Source organism: Tetrao urogallus (assembly GCF_951394365.1).
Source record: "Tetrao urogallus genome assembly, chromosome: 8".
Lineage (NCBI taxonomy): Eukaryota > Metazoa > Chordata > Aves > Galliformes > Phasianidae > Tetrao > Tetrao urogallus.
Genome location: NC_136821.1, coordinates 22,019,832 through 22,041,690, shown reverse-complemented (window position 1 = coordinate 22,041,690; position 21,859 = coordinate 22,019,832). Strand labels below are relative to the sequence as shown.

The 21,859-nt window shown below is 40.1% G+C and overlaps 1 protein-coding gene across 1 annotated transcript in view; it reads left to right on the top strand.

The window, feature by feature from the left end:
* TTN (titin) overlaps window positions 1-21,859 on the top strand; it is a gene marked incomplete at its 5' end in the record, with an annotated part of 236,845 nt that overhangs the window by 21,847 nt on the left and 193,139 nt on the right. The window contains 18 exons of the mRNA XM_079538876.1: window positions 329-2,019; window positions 2,126-2,407; window positions 2,693-2,959; window positions 3,089-3,361; window positions 3,464-3,727; window positions 3,829-4,089; window positions 4,672-4,932; window positions 5,429-5,692; window positions 5,785-6,045; window positions 6,210-6,470; window positions 6,901-7,161; window positions 7,248-7,389; window positions 7,479-7,644; window positions 7,846-8,077; window positions 8,712-8,996; window positions 9,098-9,223; window positions 10,970-11,158; window positions 15,422-15,478. Coding sequence (XP_079395002.1) covers window positions 329-2,019; window positions 2,126-2,407; window positions 2,693-2,959; window positions 3,089-3,361; window positions 3,464-3,727; window positions 3,829-4,089; window positions 4,672-4,932; window positions 5,429-5,692; window positions 5,785-6,045; window positions 6,210-6,470; window positions 6,901-7,161; window positions 7,248-7,389; window positions 7,479-7,644; window positions 7,846-8,077; window positions 8,712-8,996; window positions 9,098-9,223; window positions 10,970-11,158; window positions 15,422-15,478 — 5,543 coding nt within the window. The remainder of the gene's footprint in view (window positions 1-328; window positions 2,020-2,125; window positions 2,408-2,692; window positions 2,960-3,088; window positions 3,362-3,463; window positions 3,728-3,828; window positions 4,090-4,671; window positions 4,933-5,428; window positions 5,693-5,784; window positions 6,046-6,209; window positions 6,471-6,900; window positions 7,162-7,247; window positions 7,390-7,478; window positions 7,645-7,845; window positions 8,078-8,711; window positions 8,997-9,097; window positions 9,224-10,969; window positions 11,159-15,421; window positions 15,479-21,859) is intronic.

Below are 21,859 nucleotides of genomic sequence, written 5' to 3'. Positions count from 1 at the left end.
ACAGCTCTGAGACAGAAAATGTTTTTTAGGTTTCCCTCAATATTATCTGAGTTGTATAACAGCATATTTTGTATTATGCAAATCCAGTTTACAGCAGAGACTTAAAGAACCTTTCTCAGTCTCCAGTTTTGTAGTCTTCTGCAAGCAAAACTGCCACTGGATTCAACACTGCATCTTATATCATTGTCTATTTGATTATTATGCATTGCACTCAAATATGAATAAATGTAAATAATCAGATAATCCTTTCAGTGAATTTCCTTTGGAAGCTTTGACTTTATTTTGGTGATGTGAAGAAAGTTTTTAAGTAATTGTTTTAATATTTCAGGATTGAGGGAACAAAAGGGGCCGCTGCCCTTAAAATTGAATCCACCGTCAGGCAAGATGCTGCATGGTATACAGCTACTGCCATCAACAAAGCTGGGCGGGACACTACTAGGTGCAAGGTGAATGTTGAAGTTGAACATGCTGAACCAGAACCAGAAAGAAGATTAATCATTCCAAAAGGGACTTACAAAGCCAAGGAGATTGCAGCACCAGAGTTAGAGCCCCTCCATTTGCGTTATGGTCAAGAGCAGTGGGAGGAGGGGGATCTTTATGACAAAGAAAAGCAACAGAAACCATTTTTTAAGAAGAAGCTCACATCGTTAAGGCTGAAGCAATTTGGACCAGCACATTTTGAGTGCAGACTTACACCAATTGGTGACCCAACTATGGTGGTGGAATGGTTGCATGATGGCAAACCATTGGAAGCAGCTAACAGACTCCGGATGATTAATGAGTTTGGGTACTGTAGCCTGGACTATGGAGTAGCCTATTCCAGAGATAGTGGTGTGATCACTTGCAGGGCAACTAACAAATATGGTACAGACCATACATCTGCTACCCTGATTGTGAAGGATGAGAAAAGTCTTGTGGAAGAATCTCAATTGCCAGAAGGCAGAAGAGGAATGCAGCGAATTGAAGAGTTAGAAAGAATGGCACATGAAGGTGCTCTTCCTGCAGTTGCTATGGATCAAAAGGAGAAACAAAAGCCAGAACTTGTTTTGGTTCCTGAGCCTGCAAGAGTCTTGGAGGGTGAAACAGCACGATTCCGCTGCCGTGTCACTGGTTATCCTCTTCCCAAGGTCAACTGGTACCTTAACAGTCAGCTCATTCGTAAGAGCAAAAGGTTTAGACTCCGTTATGATGGAATCCACTACCTGGATATTGTGGACTGCAAATCATATGACACAGGTGAGGTGAAAGTCACTGCAGAGAATCCAGAAGGCTTTATTGAACATAAGGTGAAACTTGAGATCCAGCAGAGAGAAGACTTCAGATCAGTTCTTCGTCGGGCTCCTGAACCCAGGCATGAACCTGTAGTGACAGAGCCTGGAAAACTTCTCTTTGAGGTACAGAAGATAGACAAGCCTGCTGAGGCAACAACCAAAGAGGTAGTGAAACTTAAAAGAGCTGAAAGAATCACACATGAGAAACTGTCAGAGGAATCTGAAGAGCTGCGCAGTAAGTTCAAGCGAAGGACAGAAGAGGGCTATTATGAAGCCATCACTGCTGTGGAACTTAAGTCTCGCAAGAAGGATGAATCATATGAGGAGATGCTAAAAAAGACAAAAGAAGAACTTCTTCACTGGACCAAAGAGATCCCAGAGGAAGAAAAGAAAGCCCTTCCTCCTGAAGGCAAAATCACCATTCCAACGTTCAAACCAGAGAAGGTTGAACTTAGTCCAAGTATGGAAGCTCCAAAGATATTTGAACGAATTCAAAGCCAGACTGTAGCCCAAGGCACAGATGCCCACTTCCGTGTGAGAGTGGTAGGGAAACCAGACCCTGAGTGCCAGTGGTTCAGAAATGGTGTGCAGATTGAAAGGACTGATCGTATATACTGGTACTGGCCTGAAGATAACGTTTGTGAACTGGTCATCAGAGATGTGACTTCTGATGATTCAGCCAGCATCATGGTGAAAGCAGTCAATATAGCTGGTGAAACTTCCAGCCATGCTTTCCTGTTAGTGCAAGGTAATTTTAAATCTCTTACTTTTATCCTGCTGCCTATTATAGCAATTACTCTAGTTAAGCCTATATGACAAATGCCCTATTGATTCATTACATATTGTTTTTGCAGCCAAGCAGCTAATTAGCTTCATCCAGAACTTACAAGATGTTGTTGCTAAAGAGAGGGACTCCATGGCAACATTTGAATGTGAGACATCAGAACCCTTCGTCAAAGTTAAATGGTTTAAGAATGGAATTGAGATTCATTCTGGAGAAAAATACAGGATGCACTCAGACAGAAAGGCTCATTTTCTTTCTGTACTAGCACTAGAAATGTCTGATGCTGATGACTACAGCTGTGCTCTGGTAGAAGATGAATCAGTAAAAACTACTGCAAAGCTTATTGTTGAAGGTAAGAAGCACACAGCCTAGAACTATAGTACTTATATATAGAACTTAGTACTTTTAAAGTGAAATCTACTTCAAGAAGAAATAAAACAGTTCAGACAAATGCACTAGGAAATGTTTAAACCCCTTTTGTATTTTTTGAATCCAGTATGAAAGCTTTGAGATACATTTATGAAAAATGGTCACAATGTGTGCACATGTATGTATATATGTTCAATTTAAAAAGAAATTTTTTCATCATGGGTATCTAATCAAACTCATTCGTGAACATAATTATTTTTACTTGTAGGTGCTGTGGTTATGTTCATTAAAGAACTTGAGGACATTGAAGTCCCAGAATCCTTCACAGGAGAACTTGAGTGTGAGGTTTCCCCAGAAGACATTGAGGGGAAATGGTATCATGGTGATGTTGAACTCAGTTCCAATCATAAATATGTGCTTGCATCCCGTCGTGGTCGCCGAATCCTCACTATTAAAGATGTTAATAAAGATGATCAAGGAGAGTATAGCTTTGTTGTTGATGGGAAGAGGACTCACTGCAAACTAAAGATAAAGCGTAAGCATATCTAATATTTATATCATCTGTATACAATAAATGTTCTTTAGTATGAGTTGTTATATACCAGACTGCCTTAGTATTCAGTATTCTATTACAAGGATTAATTCATTTCATTTCATTCCATAGCTCGTCCCATGACTATTCTTCAAGGACTTACTGATCAAAAAGTCTGTGAGGGAGATATTGTACAACTTGAAGTTAAGGTCTCTCTAGAAAATGTGGAAGGTGTCTGGATGAAAGATGGTCATGAAATTCAGTCAAGTGATCGTATTCATATTGTGTTGGATAAACAGTCACACATGTTGTTGATAGAAGATGCAACAAAAGAAGACAGTGGAACTTACTCTTTCAGCATTCCTGGTCTTGAACTATCAACCACTGGACAAGTTACTGTGTACAGTAAGTCATTACCATGAATTTGAAATCATGTTTGCTTTTGGGTTCGTTATGATTGCTTTTTAAAGGTATAGCTTTTTCACGATAATTTTTGTAACTTTGCAGGTGTGGAAATAATAGTTCCTCTGAAAGATGTTCATGTAGTTGAAGGAACAAAGGCTATCCTTGAATGCAAAGTTTCAGCACCAGATGTAACTTCCTCCAAATGGTACCTAAATGATCATCAGATAAAGCCTGATGAACGTGTACAAGCTGTGTGTAAAGGCACTAAACAGAGGCTAGTGATTGCCAGAACCCATGCATCAGATGAAGGACATTACAAGTTAATGGTTGGCAAAGTCGAAACAAGTTGCAACGTCACAGTTGAAGGTAAGTTTTGTTTGAGGCAAATTTATTTTGAAATAATTTTTCAATACGAAGTAATGGAAGAAACTAATGCATGTGTTATGTATTATTTTTATTTTTTATAGAAATTGAGATTATCAGAGGTCTTCATGACATCACCTGCACTGAAACACAGAATGTATCTTTTGAGGTTGAGCTCTCCCATTCAGGGATTGATGTAATTTGGCATTTCAAAGGGCAAGAGATCAAGGCTGGTCCTAAATATAAAATTGAAGCACATGGCAAAATATATAAATTGACAGTGGTGAAAATGATGAAAGATGATGAAGGAGAATATGTATTTTATGCTGGAGGGAAGAAAACATCTGGAAAATTGATAGTGGCAGGTTAGTAGGCTTAAAGTCCAAGATTTTTATTTCACTGTGCATTAGAAATAATGCTCAAAATACTGTTGTTTGTAAGTGTAATATCTGTGTGCTGTTTCTGTATTTTCTTAGACTTTAATTTCTCTTAATGTTCTCATCGTTCTTCCATTTATCTTTTGTGATCTCTGCAAACTGAATTCAACAGAGCAGTGAAGGAAGTGTTTTACTTCCTTACTGTGTTTTACTAAATCACAGTCTTGGAAGGGAATGTTTTAGCATGCTTTTAATATAATTATTGTAAGAAGGATTATTTTTTTCTTAAATATTTGGTGTGCCTCTGCTGATAATAAAAATAGTAAATAAAAGTAACTAGGATAGAAAAACGTATTTTTGTGATGGTCACATCACATTCTATTCTTGATTTTTCACAGAGCTCAGAATGACTATGGGCATGTAGAAAATCGGGGCAAAGAATTCTGTCTAGTACCTGATTTTCATATGATTGCATTTTTATATGGGGGAAATTGAACAGATGCATGACAGCAAAAAAACAAAACAAAACAAAACAAACAAGAAAAACGATGTACTTTTGCTTTCCAACAGGAGGTGCCATTTCAAAGCCTCTCAGTGACCTGACTGTAGCTGAGTCCCAGAGAGCTGTTTTTGAATGTGAGGTGGCAAATCCTGAATCAGAGGGCCAGTGGCTAAAAAATGGTAAACCATTACCCAGGACAGATCAGTATCGTACTGAAACTGATGGTGTTAAGAGGAGACTTAATATCCCTGCCACAAAGATGGATGATATGGGTGAATATAGCTATGAAATAGCAAGCTCAAAGACGTCTGCTAAACTGCATGTCGAAGGTCAGTTTGTCTGAGTTTTTTTTTTTTTTTTTTTTTTAATTTAAATACAAATAAATAACTCATGTCTTTAAGGCTCAGTTCAGCATCACTCACTATGTCTGGATCATACCCTAAGATACAAGCATATTTTGCTTCACATTTTGAAAACAATGTTACATTACGATACTCTATCTGAGGTAGCAAAACTTAGTATTTTGGAGCTTGCTCTTCTGGAATTTAGCATGCTATTTTTTTTAAAAAAAGCATATTTTATTTAAGATACTGTCTGGCTGATAGAATGTCACTATTTTCTAGCTGTTTATTAAATATATCAGATAAAGAAAAATTGGTTCTCATGGATACTACAATTAGAGGTTTCTTTTTGTGTTCCAAGCACATCACTTTGGTAGAAATTATATAAATCAATACAAAGGTAATAGATTTTAAAATGAAGAATCGTAGTTCTGTTTTTTTTTTTTTAAGATCATTGTTAATTTCTTTAAAATATTTTTTCCAGCTGTTAAGATAAAGAAGACTCTTAAGAACTTGACTGTGACAGAAACACAGGAGGCAGTGTTCAGCGTAGAACTTACTCACCCTGATGTGAAAGGAGCTCTGTGGATTAAAAATGGTGTTGAACTTGAATCAAATGACAAATATGAAATTTCAGTGAAAGGAACAATTCACACACTGAAAATCAAGCACTGTGTTGTCACTGATGAGTCTGTTTATAGCTTTAAGCTTGGAAAGATAGGAGCAAATGCCAGACTTCACGTTGAAAGTAAGTCAGTCTATTTTGAGTGTTTGCTTTAATGTGAGGTTTGAGATTCAAATGAAGCAGATTTCTGAATCTTGCTAACTTTCTTCCTTAAGCTGTCAAGATTATCAAGAAGCCAAAGGATGTGACTGCTTTGGAAAATGCTGTTGTTTCCTTTGAACTGAGTGTATCCCATGATACTGTACCAGTTCGCTGGTTCCACAAAAATGTTGAGCTGAAACAAAGTGATAAATACAAGATGATATCACAAAGGAAAGTCCACAAGCTGATGCTGCATAATATATCTCCTGCTGATGCTGGAGAATATACAGCTTTTGTTGGACAACTTGAGTGTAAAGCAAAACTATTTGTGGAAAGTAAGTATTGCAAGTTGGTAAGAAACTATATGAGTTGCTATACCAACTCACATAAAACAGATCTCACACTTTGTAGACTTTTTTCTATTTTTTAACTCCTGCACACATACAGACCTTTTAAAAAATCTTTTTCTTTCTTTTTTATTTTTATTTTTTACCCGCAGCCATACACATCACAAAGACCATGAAAAGTATTGAGATCCCTGAGACCAAAACTGCCTCTTTTCAATGTGAAGTTTCTCATTTCAACGTACCTGCTGTCTGGTTGAAAAATGGTGTGGAGATTGAAATGAGTGAAAAGTTCAAAATAGTGGTCCAGGGGAAACTCCATCAGCTGAACATCATGAACACAAGCAGTGAAGATTCTGCAGAATATACGTTTGTCTGTGGAAATGACAGAGTCAGTGCAACTCTGACCGTAAAACGTATGTGAATATGAAATTAACAGAATATTTTACAGTTAACAATACTAGAGTTTATTGTAACGCAGGTGCAATTCAGACAAAACCAGGAATATTGCAGAGAGATTTTAAAATAACCTTAAGTAGCCTAAGCTACATTTTTAGAAAGAGACCAGAAGCTGCAAACTTGAAAGTCAGGCTATTGATCCCTCTGTTTAGAGCAATGTGCCTAAGTGTCAAATCTCCACAGGAGACGAATTTTAGATTCTTATATCATTCAGAAGGTTTGGAGAAGTTTAATTATAGTATTCATTCTGGACACAGAAACTTGAAGCTTTCCTTCAAATATCACCAAAAATCAGAACCTGTCTCAAAGATTTTAAGCATCTCTGGACCAGCTGAAGTGTGTTAAAAGCAAAAACCCTAAACCATGCCCATTTCTTTTTTCTCTTAGCCATCCTAATTACCTCCATGCTTGAAGACATCAATGCTGAAGAGAAAGATACAATCACATTTGAAGTTACTGTTAACTATGAAGGTATCTCATATAAATGGCTGAAGAATGGGGTGGAAATAAAATCTACTGACAAATGCCAGATACGAACAAAGAAGCTCACACACTCACTCTCCATAAGGAATGTGCATTTTGGTGATGCTGCAGAATACACTTTTGTTGCTGGAAAAGCAGCTTCATCAGCCACTTTATATGTGGAAGGTATTTGGTCTCTTGATTTCTATGTTTAGTGACTTATAATGAGTTAAATAAAAGAATGGCACTCATTCTGTTCCACTTTCCTCCAGCTCGTCACATTGAATTTAGGAAGCATATTAAAGATATTAAGGTTGTGGAGAAGAAGAGAGCCATTTTTGAATGTGAAATTTCAGAACCTGATGTTCAGGTCCAGTGGATGAAGGATGGACAAGAACTTCAGATTGGTGAGAGGTAAATTATTCCTTCTACACCATCTTGACTTTCTAAATGTGTTTTCCCCCAGAAAATAATGTATTCACTTTATTTTCTGGTTTCCTTAGGATGAAAATTCAGCGGGAGAAATATGTCCATCGTCTTATCATTCCTTCCACGAAAATGTCTGATGCTGGTCAGTACACTGTAGTAGCAGGTGGAAACACATCCAGTGCCAATTTGATAGTGGAAGGTCGTGACGTTCGAATCAGAAGCATCCGTAAAGATATTCAGGTACAGCATACAATGAAGAATAAATATTTTATAACTTTATTATTCTAATTCAATCAGTGACAACATCTAACCTGAAAAACCTCCCAGGAAAAAAAAAAAGTATTTGTAAGGCCAGAGCCTTCCTCTGGGAAGTTTTACTGGAGTTTGAGAAAACCTGGAAAAACAAATGCTATTTGTAATGTTTCTAATACTTGCTCGTAGGTCATTGAGAGACAAAGAGCTGAAATTGAATTTGAAGTTAATGAAGATGACATTGAACCACAGTGGTACAAGGATGGCATTGAGATCAACTTCCATTATGAGGAAAGATATAGCTATGTGGTGGAAAGGAGAATTCATCGAATGAGCATCTCTGAAACTACTTACTCTGATGCTGGAGAATACACTTTTGTTGCAGGACGGAATAGGAGTTCTGTTGTTCTCTATGTGAATGGTATGTATACCCAAAACTAACACTTTGACTTCATTTATTACCCTGTATTTTTCTGATATTTATATAACTTTTCTCAAAATCTTACCTTGAAATTAAAAAATAAATGCAAAGGGAACACTGCCAAAAGCCTCATACACATAGATATTTCTTGCTCTAATGAAATAGCTGAAGAAAATGCTGTAACAGTCCTTTTTTACTCTGTATTATTTTAGACCAGGAAAATATCAAGTTTAAATAAAACTAATTTTTTTCATATGGATAAATACACAGGAGGACCAGCGTAACAATTTTTGGAGGCATTTTGCCGAGACAAAACATATGTCACCATAACTACTTCTTTTAAGGCAGTTGCTTCTAGATCATTCCCTTCCTATCAAGGAAAAGGGCACTTTTTCTTAAGCAAGCAAGATTGGGAACAAAAAGATTAAAATTGAAAATTTATTTGCTAATGCTTTAGAACCCATGATGAATACCAGTAATGAGATTTCTCTCCCTCTTCTACCCCTCTTCTCTCTCTCTCTCTCTCTCTCTCTCTCTCTCTCTCTCTCTCTCTCTCTCTCTCCTCTCCTCCCCTTCCTCTCTCTCTTTCCCCCCTGTGTTCCCCCTCCCCTCCCCCCCACCTTCCAAAATTCAGCTCCGGAGCCGCCTCGGATTATCCAGGAGCTACAGCCAACCACCGTGGAGTCGGGTAAACCTGCCCGCTTCTGTGCAGTGATAGCAGGGAAACCCCAGCCCAAAGTTTCCTGGTACAAAGATGATCAACAGCTTTCTCCAGGTTTCAAGTGCAAATTTCTTCATGATGCTCAAGAATATACGCTGTTGCTGATTGAAACTTTCCCTGAAGATTCAGCTGTGTACACATGTGAAGCCAAAAATGACTATGGAGTTGCCACAACTTCAGCTTCACTTTCAGTGGAAAGTGAGTTTGCTATGTTCACAATGTCTGTGAAATTTTATTGTCAACATTTAGTTGCACCTAACCTTTGCCTTTAAAAATTACTTACTTTTCTTATTGTTTAGTCCCAGAAGTTGTTTCTCCTGAGCTAGAGGTACCAGTGTATCCACCTGCTGTCATAGTACCACTTCGTGATGCTGTTACATCCGAGGGACAGTCTGCTCGTTTTCAGTGCAGAGTTACAGGGACAGGTAGGTTTAATTTGATGAAATAATGTACATCTTTTCACCTCTTAGAATTTCTCATTTTGAACTTGGAAAACATGCTGTAGCATACAGACTTAAATCAGTCTTTCCCTTGAGGTACAGTTATTTGTTGGATGCACACTGTAAAATGTTACCCACTGACAACTAGCAATTAAGTCATGTGTCAAAGATGGCAGCAAGCACGGAAATTTTAAATTGTCTTAAACAGTAAGCATTTCTAACACAAGTGTTTAGTATATCTGACACACCAAAAAATATGTCTACAGAAACCTGGGAGTCTCAAATGCCAACAGAAGTTGCAAAACTGTGTCAGTGCAAACATGGAGTTTCTAAACAGAACATCATGACTGAAAAACATTATCCTGTTAAATGAATATGACAAAGGTTTCAGTGTCACACAGTATCATATCAATTAATTGAAGAAACAGACCAAAATCTACATCCTAATATTTCTAAGCATTTTTGCAAACTGTAAGCTGCTATTGCATTTTTTTCCTAGCATAGAAAGGATTTCTAAGTGTTTACTCATCTCTTGAAGTCTCTTTAAGAATTTTACTTAAGTAACTTTTCTACTTTTAGATAAAAAGACAACCATCCTACAATTTAAGTAATTCTTTCCAAGTTAATTAAAAAAATATTATATTTCTTTACTTCAAAAATGGTCTTGAGTATGTCAAGTAATAAATTATTCACATTGCAAAATGCAGAATAAGATCCCATTTCAATCCCGAAGGATTTATAATTATTTAAAGATAAATGAAACTCAAACTTTAAAAATAGAGTGATACAGGTAAAAATCCATAATACATTGTTAGCCCACATAGATATATATTTATACCAATACATAAATTGCTTTTCCATCACTTAACATCAAACTCCAGGGTCTTGTTTTTTTTTTTGCTTCCCTTTTTAAAAAGACAAATCTATTTCATCTAGATCCCCTTTATTAAATACTGTCTCAAAATGGATTTATGTACTGCTCACTTGTGTTGTACAAACCTTTTATGTTACCTTAGGTAATACACTACTGAAAATATATTGCTTAATGGTACACACTGCAGCTGGCTATTGAAAACACTTCCTCTTTCATCTGATAACAGTAATCACATTATTTGCATGAAAATACTTGACTCATGATGTAATACAACACAAAATGAAGAGTCAAGCTTACGGTTTATATTTCATTCCTTTTCTTTCCCAAGGCTACAAGAATCTATACAAGTAATACAAAATCTTATTTAGGACTATTACAAAGGTACAAAAACAAGATCTTTCTAAAGAAATATGTGCTGTGCAACTTATGACATTTCAATAAAAAGAGGCAAGAAACTATTCTTAGCAAAAAGGCATTCCATTTTATTTTCTTCAAACTGCTCAGCTCAGCCTAGTGATTTTGAAAGATTCAGTCAGGTTTTAAAAGGGAATCCATTTTTTAAAATGTGGTTTACTCTACTTCTAGCAGTAGCAAAATATTTTAAAATTTATACTTTAAAAAGAGGAAAAAATGATTTTTACTAAGCATCCTATGATGTAGGATGAGTAAAATCAAAACTTAATACATATGTAACTTTCCACTGATCCTATATTACCAAAGTTAATATAAGGCATATTCAAACGCAAATACAGACTTGAGATTAAAGATTTCCAACAGACGTAAATATAAAAATGGTATTTACTTACTGGTTAATATCATTATTTACATACTTTTTCTTCTTTTTGTTGCTTGAGCAGATCTGAAAGTCTCTTGGTATAGCAAAGACAGAGAGATCAAGCCATCACGTTTCTTTAGAATGACTCAGTTTGAAGACACTTACCAGCTGGAGATTGCTGAAGCTTATCCAGAGGATGAAGGCACCTACACCTTTGTAGCAAGTAACTCCGTGGGCCAAGTGACAAGCACTGCCACCCTGAAGTTGGAAGGTACAGTGTGCAGTTAAAGAAGATATCTTGTTTAGGTCATGTTCCAACACTAATCTTAACGTAACGCTGATGTAAGTGCTTGTCTGTCACGTTGTCTTTTCACTTAACTCATTGCTACAATTTACAATGTCCGCAACACATTTGTGTGTCTCCAAAATGCGTCACAGTTTCTCAGTGTTTCATACATTTCACATTTTAATTCTCTCCGCTATTAGAATCTTGCATGAACCAAACATACCTTCTTTTCTGATGGAAGTGCTTTGCTTTCACATTCTTGCATTCGATTTTGAGGAGAACCTAGTAAGAGTTTTTGTATGAAAAATATTACTTTGAAAGTAAGTTTTGAAAACATGTTAACAATGGTGCGTATTAGTCTTGGAAAGACGGAAAAAAAAAAACACATTCACATATAGAATAATCTGGGTTGGACAGGACCTGAAGGATAACCTGGAAATACTATCTGATAAAATACTGATCAAAGCTTTAAAGAAGAAATATTGTCTGGAAAATTTGCTATTAAGGTTTTATATTGTTCTTGCTATTATTTAACCATAAATTATTTCCTTTTTTTTTTCTTTTTGCAATTTTATAGATGATGTTTTAGAATAGCTCTTGCTGTAATAGTTAGAAAAAAAATCTTGAATGAGAGAGAAAATGTAGTGTAGGGAAAGAAATTAAAAGTTGGCATGCTTCTTTTCAGGATTTAAAAAGGTTGAAGATCTTACAGCAGAGTCCCACTGGCATGTTTCTTCATCTGTTTCACTTAAGGAGGAGACTTTTGGCCAAAGGCCCATCTTTATCCAGCCTATTTCATGCTGCAGGGTCTGCAGTGGGGAAACAGTCAGATTTCAAGCTAGAGTATCTGGCATGCCTAAACCAGAAATCCAGTGGTTTCATAATCAACAGCTCATGCTTCCAGCAAAAGACTTAGTGTTCCACTTTGATGAGTTTACAGGCACAGTTATGCTCATAATAGTAGATGCTTTTCTAGAGCATGCTGGCCAGTACTCTTGCAAGGCAAGAAATAGTGCTGGAGAAACAACTTGTACAGCTACACTTACAGTGACTGCAGAAGGTAAAGCCCCATTTTTACTTCAGAGGGATTCAGTTTGTTGTATACCACACTTTCACACTGTCACTAATATTCTTTCTTCCTTTCACACCTTTTCTTTAGCAGCTAATGTTAATAATACCTATCATCTATAACCCAACCACTTTCATTTCTTCTGTTTAACATACCTGGAGATCTGTGAATTTCTATCTTGACATAGGTTTAGAATAAGGATAATCTTACTGAAGAAGTTCAGATTTTTTAAGCTTGGAATTAAGTAATGGTTACAGCACTGACTGAGGTATTTTCACCCTATTCTGTACGGGGGGGAAAGAAAAAAGGAGAATACCTCATAAAAGGTTTCATAATAAGACATCTCATATTGAAACGGTCAAGTCAAAGAAGAAAAAACCATCAACTATTTATCAGCTGCATGACTAGACTAGGCATCACTTGTCATTCATATTTGTGTATGGATATTCTTCCTGTAAAGAGCGTAGTGCATCTGGCATGCTGAGTTTTCAAATGAAGATCATTCATTTTCTTTCTCCATGCTGTATGACTTTGTTCAGAGCATGGCTCAGTAAAGTTCTGTAGATACTAACTTTTTTTTTTTTGTTACTTGATTACACAGTGCAAGCCCTAGATAGGCAAAGTTCTGGGAAAGATGTAAAAGAGTCTATGCGGTCACAGGCTATATCAGAACTTCATGTTACTCCTTTCACAAAGAAGAATACAAAAGCTTTTCGAAAAGAATTTAAATCAATGCAACAACCATCACAGGAATCGGGTATACAGGTTTTTGAAAGCATATCTGAAATGTTGACCATGAAAGCTACATCAGTTGAAGAAGCAGAAGCCATGCACACAACAGTCCTTTCCCAGACATCTCAGAGCACCAGAATCTCTATGGCTACTGCTCAAGAACCAAAAGGTGTTCCTCCAGCGATTCTCCTGCAACTCAGAGACCTAACTGTGAAATCTGGTGATACTGCTCAGTTCATATGTGCCTTAGAAAATGAATTCTTCTCTGAGTTTCTTTGGGCCCACGAAGGTAAACGGATAGAAGTGTCAGAAAAATTGAAGATATCACGAAATGGAAGTGTCCTACAGCTCACAATTTTAAATGCTCAGCTGATAGATCAAGGACTGTACAGTTGTACTATATATAATGATTATGGAGGAACAACAACTGCTGCAATACTAACAGTCAAAGGTGGTTATCTGACTTTAAAAATTATGACGTGTTTTGCAACTTTATTATCACAGCTTGTGGCTCATTCAAATGTCCTTAATAATCAATATTTAATTGAGAAAGTTCTAGTAACTATGCTTTGGTTCTTCCCCTCCACATTTATGGTTCTGTTAATAAGTGTTGTAACTTCATACCTCTTTCCAGCAAATAACAGAAGTCTTTTGTGTCTTTTGATTCTTTGTATCTTTCCTGATATGAAAAGTGAGCTGTAAAGCAGAACAGGCAGATAGGAATTTTTGCATTTTGTGAATTCCTGAAGCTGAAGTTTAAGAGATAAAGCATGTCAGTTAAACTACATATGTGATCATTTCAGACTGGAGGGGTCCAACCTATTTCCCACATATCGGGCTTGCAATATCGGGCAATATGCTTGAAAGGATTAATGGGTGCAAGTTCTGTATTACTGCACTTCTGAATTGTCTTCTACCTTTCACTTGCCCCGAGATACAAGCTCCTTCCCTTTCTCCTGACATCATTATATTATAATGTTAGTTGTGTTACCACTACTGAAAACTAAAAATGCATTATTGCCACACTAGATGTGTGATCGTATTTGTAAACTTGAAGATATTGAGAGCAGAAAAATAATGAGGAAGCCATTGACCTTCTAACATTGATTTGGCTCTTACATGTTGAATTTTCTTTCTTTACTACTGAGCTGTGTAAAGTGCTTTACATAATCGCCTGCTTCTATTTTCTACACTGAAGCTCTCGAATGCAAAGATAGACTTGTATTACGCCTTATGAACCAAGTAATGAAGGTCTCATAGGCTTAAGTAGAATTTAGGCTTAGTCCCAGCAGAAAGGAAGCTCTTTTTTATGGAGGAATTATGGAGGAATATCATATTCTCATATCTAGTAGCCCTGTAGCCTTAATATGCTGGACATTCTTTTCAGAACCAATTAATGTTTGTTTTTCTTCCCCACCTAAAATACAGCTGTTTTACGTCTAAATGTAAGGATGCTTTTTATTCCTGAAAAACATCTGACCTAATCCTTTTCCTAACTTTATTCTTACCTAGCTAAAGAAGCACAAGCCAAAGCAGTAACAAAAATTACCCTTGAATCAGATACTAAAAGCTTTAAAGCAGCCAAAGAATGTCAGTTTAAAGCATCTGAAGTTAAACAAGAGTCATCAAAGAAAACTTCAAGCTTGTTTATATCTACATCCCAAAGATCACATGAAGCTGAGAAGCAAAGAAGCAGGGTCTACTATCCTGATGTTGTGCCATGCGAAGACTTCACAGAAACTGATGCCAGAAAACCAGAGTTTCTTGAAACTCTGCCTTCAGAAACCGTTGTAAAAGAAGGAGACGATGTGTTACTCTTTTGCATAATGAAGGGTGTGCCTACACCTTGTGTGGTCTGGCTGTGCAATCAGCTCATAGTTGAGGAGTCTGCATTGTGTTCCTTAAAACACGATGGGCCACTGTGCAGTTTAAGATTGTTGAAAGTTGGTCAGAACCACCAGGGTACATACAAGTGCAGAATAGTTAATCCTGCAGGACAAGCCGAGTGCAGCACCCATCTGAGAGTGACAGGTTGGCAACTGCATGTTCCTTCCAAGTATCAGTTCCTCTTGCACAGCATCATTGCATTCCAGTACATTCTTTCCCGGGGAGATGATAAAGAGCTAGAAGCATCTGATAAGCCTGTGGATTGCTGAATGTTTTCTTCAGGGATTTAAGGCATGATAAAGGCATGCTCCATTAGAAACCTTCCCCCATCCTGCGAAAAAACATAAATCTTGTAGAAAAGTATACATTGCAAACAAGTTTGAAAGCATTCGGTTGCTCTTTTCTCAATGTTTATCAGATAAATATTTGCATTGTTTGGCATGCGTTTATGTGTATTTGTGTGAATTTCTGTATCTTTGCAAGAGATTGAATGTTTTACTTCATAAACTGTTGATTGGCAATTTGAGCTCAAAAATCTTTTTTTTTTTTTTCTTTTCTAGCTCCTGAAAAAATTATGTATGAGAAGCTAGAGGAAGAGATTGAAATGGAAGTGAAAGGTACAGTCACTACTGATGTCACACTGAATAATTAGTACCAGTAATTAGCAACTTTGTGAAAAGCTTTTATCTGCTTATGTGTAGTGTCTGATGGGGAAAGACAGACACGTTTTGAGGCATATTGGAACATGTTGCATGTTTGTTTTGATATGCAAAGGTTTATCTGCATTATAAGGTTATTTAAGTTTTAAAATGTTTAAAACTTCAAATTTATGATTTTGCAGCCATGTTTTGAAATTTTACTTCATGCTTTGCAGCTGTTCACAGAGCTTTTATTTGTTTAATTTCCTTTTGAATGCATGCAATAGTTTACTTCAGTAAGAAGCTATACAAATCTTAATCACATTATTTTTAAGCAAGTTATCAACCTAACCTAGTCAGTTCAATGAACATTATTGAATGAATGAATTGTGCTAGAATACATTTGTTGTTCAGGGTATGTGGAAGCTGTACATTTCCTTTGATTCCTTGCACTTCATTTACATACATTAATTCATCATTATACATCTCTTACCCTGGCTTGCAGATAGCATATGTGGTTCATGTTGCTTGCTTTTTTTCCTGTGCATAACACTGTTAGTGGCTGTATTAGTTCGAATAAACGCCTTCTCATTTCATGTTAGCTAATTACTTATGTTTTTTGTATATCTTTTCAAAATATTTTTTTCTCAATTGTTTGAGCATTTAATCTACAAGCAGAGGGGTCAGAAAGGGCGTTTATTCTACTGTCTGCAAGTCAGGTAAGATTTTCTTCTTTGCCACTCAAAGACATGCAGCTTTTCCAGGCAGCAAAAACACACACAGAAGAACGTGTTGTTTTGAAATTCATTTTTGCTTGTTCAAGAAGAAATTCCCACAGTTTGAAGAAAGAACAGACAACGAACGATTTTCGTGTCAATCTTTAAAACAGAGCAAGGCGTTGCGTTTATTCGAACAAATATGGTGAGTGAATTACCTTTTTTTTTTCCTGGGTGTGTGATGAAATCTGTTGCATGCCCTTTTTTTTTTTTAATTCAATTGCTTTTTTTTTTTTTTCAATCAATCAATGGGTAGAGCGAGGCACACTGTAACCCAGTCTCCTCCCTTCTCTTCCAGAGTGGCACAGCAAGACGAACACCGAGGGACATGGGGGAAGGGTGGTGCTGGGCTGCTCCCAGAACTGCAAACCCACCTTCATGCAGGGCCTCAAGTGTAGGTCCGTCTTGGAGGGGGACCCTGCTGTCTTCCAGTGCAAGCTGGTGGCATGCCCGCCACCTCATATGGCATGGTTCCACAACAATCGGCCAGTCCACCAGGACTGCCGCAAGGTGATCCGCACCGAGAGCGAGGAGCACACGCACCGTGCCAGCCTGGAGGTGCAGGACGTGCAAGAGCACGATGCCGGCAGCTACAGGGTGTTCGCCATTAACAGCGAGGGCTCAGCTGAGTCTGCTGCCTCACTGCTGGTGGCGCGCAGCAGTGAGCAGCGAGACTCGGGCCGTGTAGGGAAGGTGCAGTTAGTGCAGGAGAGGTGGGAATGCTTGCTGCAGCAGCGGCACCAGGACCGGCTGCGCGTGGTGCTCCGCTGCACTGGCTCGCCCTTTGACAAGGGCCAGGAGGCTGAGCAGCAGCTGCCGAACTTCTCAGCCCGGGGCAGGGTACGGACCATACGTTTCCAGAGACTGCCATCAGTGGAGTCTCACCATCTGGAGATAGTACGTGGTAGGGAGCGCAGTGGAAAACTGGTGAATGCTGAGGAATTGCTGGATGAGGAAATCCGCTGGAAGCTGCAGCGGCTGCGGGAGGCAAAGAGGGCAGCTCTGAAAAAGAAGCAGGAGTCCTTCCTGTCCGAGCCACAGGGGGGTCCTCCTGGGAAGCCCTGCCCGCCTGAGGCACTTGGCAAGATGGATGGCTCGAAGCCCTTCCAGATGCAGGAGGTCGAAAAATACAGCATGCCCAAGGTGGCAGAGAAGAGATGGAAAGCACGTGGTGGGCTCCTGGAGCCCTGCCCACCTCTCTTCGTCCAGGGAGTCAGGCCCCAGGAGGCTGTAGAGGGACAGAGAGTCACTTTCTCCTGCCTCTTCCATGGCTTCCCAAAGCCAGTGATCACTTGGTACAACAACACTAATCCGGTGGGACGCATCCGAGGCACTGCAGTACACACCACAGAGTGCCGCTCTACACTAACCTTCTCACCCCTGCTCCCACAGCACAGTGGCACAGTCACGTGTGTGATTTCCAACCCTCTGGGCTCAGTTAGCACCTCTGCTGCACTCCATGTGAGACAGCGGATGCTGGCCTATGAGGTTGTTAGGTTGTTAGAGAAAGAGGAAAGAAAGAAAGAAATGGAGAAGGCAAAGGAAGAGGAGAACAAAAAAGAAGAGAAGGAGGAAGAAGGGGATAAAGAGAAGGAGGAGGAAAAGAAAAAACAAGAAAAGGAAGAGGAGGAAGAAGAGGAACAAGAAAAAGTGGAGAAAGAGGAGAGGGAAGTAAGTCTGGCCTTTACAGAAGAGCAGGGGCTGCCAAATACTTTTCCAGACTCAGACCTGCTGTCACTGCCTGTAGAAATCAAAATCACTGCCCCTACTCCAACACCGGAGCAAGACACAGAGATGAAAGAGACCATGCAGTCCTCTCCAAGCCATGCTGCGCCAGCCATAAGACACAAGTTCAAGTTTTCATTTGATGTCAGAAATGAGCCACCCCAAATTGTGTTAGAAGCCCCAGCACATATCCATTGCTGTGAAGGGGAGGCAGTGGTTTTGCAGTGTAGTGTGTCTGGGCAGCCTCCACCATCTGTGACCTGGTCCTGGAATGGCCAGAACCTCTCTGCCAGTGAGAGGCTGAGTTTTGAGAAATGTGAGGCTGGCACTCACCGTTTACACATCCAAGGGGTCTCTGTTTCAGATGCTGGACAGTACTGTTGTGTGGCCAAGAATGTGGCTGGAACAGCACAGTCAGCCTCTGAGCTTACAGTGCAACCTAGTGCATCAAGGTTGTATAGCAAGGATGGAGACACTGAGGTACTCCCTGCCATGAACCCTGCCCTGTTTCTCAGTACACCTGGGAAGGAAAAAGAGGAACAGATCACGTGCTCTGAGGAGGAAGAAGGCCACCTACCCTGGTCCCTGCAGTGGTCTCCCTCACCTGGTGAGCAGGTGGGAAAGGACTTTGGAGAAAGTAAGATAGGGGAAACAATACTGCTGGATGTCAGGGAGGTTTGTGCAAAGCAGAAAGTGGGTTATGCAGAAGAGTGTGTGAGGGATGCTGGTGATATTTCTAAGATGGAACAGCATAGTGAAAAAGCAGTCTCTGAGGAACATGACTTTGGAATTGATGCCACTGTCCTACACCCAAGCACATCCAGGGAAAAGTATGAACTTGTGGCCAAGGACTCAGGCCACTTTTCAGAGGAGCTGGAGGCTGAAGGTGACAAGGTGGCACAAAACACAGACAGCTTATCCTGGGATATCTTGAAGTCACCTCTTACAGAAATGAAACGGCAAATGCCTGCCTCTGAGCAGTCTACTCTGGCAAAGGAGCACGAGGATCTAAAGTTCTCTGCTGCTATATCAGCACTGATGCAAGAAGAGACTGACAACTACTTGGAGGACAGTGATGCTTCTGCTTGGGAGGCAATGGCTTCTGACATGTCTCTTGTTGACGAGCCAAGTGTGCCCCACCTACAGGACAATAGCACACCTTCAAAAGACCCATTAGGTCTCCTAAAAGAGGAGCAGCAGGAGGAATGGGCTAAGGAACAAGAGAGATCAGTAGATATTGAACAGGACATTGAGGTTGATGACCATCTTCATAAGGAAGAATTGATTGATGCTGGGGAAGCTGCACATAAAATAAACATTGATGGACAACTACTGCAAGAAAGAGAGTCTGATGTGGACATCTACTCTTTGGATTTAATTCTTCCTCCTCCTGACATAGAAAATTCAGGTCAGGAATTTACTGAAGAAGTTGAGGTTCATTCAGACGTACATTTCAAAGAGCAGTTACTGCCATCTGAGACTGATGAGACCAGTATCATATTTGATCTGAAGAAGTTTGTGGAGCCTTTTCCAGATGAGGAAAACACAAAGCAGGTGCAAATTACCACAGCTTTAGAGAGTGTGGAGGTGGGAGAAGCTGGGCTCATCTCCCCTGTGCACAAATGTGAAGTGCTTGTGGAAGAGATGTCTCTGAGTGAGGTTCTGTGTCCAAGTCATGGTATGCAGCAGGAGGAAGTCAGTGTTCAGGAAGAAATCAGGCAGCCTCATTTGCAAATCTCTAATGGGAACCTTGGCAGTATCACATCTGCTGAAGAGCGGACATCTGCTGAAGAAATTCACAAATCAGAGGCAAATGTTTGTTGGGATTCACCTGAGGGACAGATTCACAGTTATCTGTTGGAGTCCTCTGCAGATTTCCAAAGAACAGTACAAGAAATGCATGTGAGGGAGAGTGAGGAGAGACTGGAGCCAACAGAATTCGGGAGTGACACCTTCATCAGTGACTTGAAAAAAGCTGCACAGGAGAAGAAACCGCAGACCTGGCATCAGGCAGAGGAGGAAGGCAGCTTCAGGATAGAAAAGGTCTTTGAAAAAGGTGTGAGCTTATCCACTAGTGAGATAGAAAGCACAGGTTCCCCTGAGGGGAAGCCTGGGGACACCCAGCAGGAACCAAACAGAACAAAGGACTTCTCGTTTGGGAAACTCATACTTGGTTTAACAGTGGATAATTCTGTGGCACAGAAGGAACAAAAAAAGGACTCTTGGGCCAAGAAGAGAAGTTCCACTACAGAAGCCTCTGAGAACAGCCTGGATGGAGAAGAAAAGTGGGAAGATGTTTCTGCAGGTCCAGAGCCCAGTGCTGATCAGGTCTCAGAGCCAGAACCTGATTTATCCTTGGCTAAGTATTTAAGGTCAACAGGGATCCAGGAAGCTCCAAATATCAAAGGCACAGTTCAGAAGGAACAGCGAGAAACCATCACTTCCTTGGAAGTGGAGGAGGTTACCTTCAGCGCAGTTTATGACTATTACAAAAACCAGCAGGAGCTGATCCGGCCCTTCTCTCCTGAGTCAGAAATATCTATAGAATTGGAGAGTGGGAGTGGTGAGGAGTCACCTGATTCAGACCGCTTCTACACACCTCCCTCCTCAGTGGAGATCTTTGAAACTGCCTCATCAGCATCCTACCACACACCACTCGGCACACCCGAGCACTACTCCACACCATCTGAGGCCTCTGGGTACAGAACACCACCTGAGCGCTATTCCACACCTTCTGAGCACTACTCCACACCATCTGAGGGCTCCGGGTACAGGACACCACCTGAGCGCTACTCCACACCATCTGAGGGCTCCGGGTACAGGACACCACCTGAGCGCTACTCCACACCATCCGAGGAATCAAACTACAGCGTGCCACCCGAACGTTACTCCACACCCTCAGGTGATTCAAAGCACAACACATCCTCTGAGTGCTACTTCACACCCTTTGAGGGACTTCACTCAGCATCAGGGGACATCACACCACCAGAGAGCTACTGGACACCCATTGGGGAATATAAGGATGCCCTGGCAGTATTTCCCCTCTGCGAGGAAAGGTATCAGGCTCCAGAGCAGCCACCACGGGATGAGGTGTTTAGGACCCCTCGTGAAGCCCGAGAGCCATCAGGCAATGAGATGCCACCCGCGTTCCTGAAGGCATTAAGCAGGAGGAGGCTGTATGAGGGCAGCACACTGAGTTTTGTGGCTGAGGTGGTAGGTGTGCCTGAGCCAGGAGTAAAGTGGTATCACAATAAATCCCTACTGGAAGTGGATAAGAGAGTGCGGGTAGAGAAGGATGGGGACAAGTGTGTGCTGGAGATCACTAACATTCAGAAAGACGATGAAGGACAGTACCTGTGCCATGCAGTAAACATTGTTGGGGAAGCTAAAAGCATTGCCCAGGTGGAAGTTTTGCCTGAAGATGGGCAATCACTAGCACTGCCACCCCCTGTGACCCACCAGCATGTTATACAGTTTGACCTAGAGGAAAACACATCCTCACGGTCACCTTCACCACAGGAAATCCTCCTGGAAGTGGAGCTGGATGAGAATGAGGTGAGAGAGTTTGAGAAGCAGGTCAAAATCATAACAAGTCCCGAGTTTAGCCCGGATAAGAAGAGCATGGTTGTCTCCCTGGATGTGCTCCCACTTGCCCTGTTGGAACAAGTTTCAGGCTTCACCTCAGAGGAGAATGAGGATGTGAAAATTGATTTCCAAGTGACCGAAATGCCTCCCCGCTTTGCTGTGCCCTTTACAGATGTGAAAGTTACAGAAGGCTCAGAGGCAGTCTTCGAATGTGTGGTAACAGGGACGCCTGTCCCAGTGGTGCAGTGGTTCAGAGGTAACACCTGTGTGACAC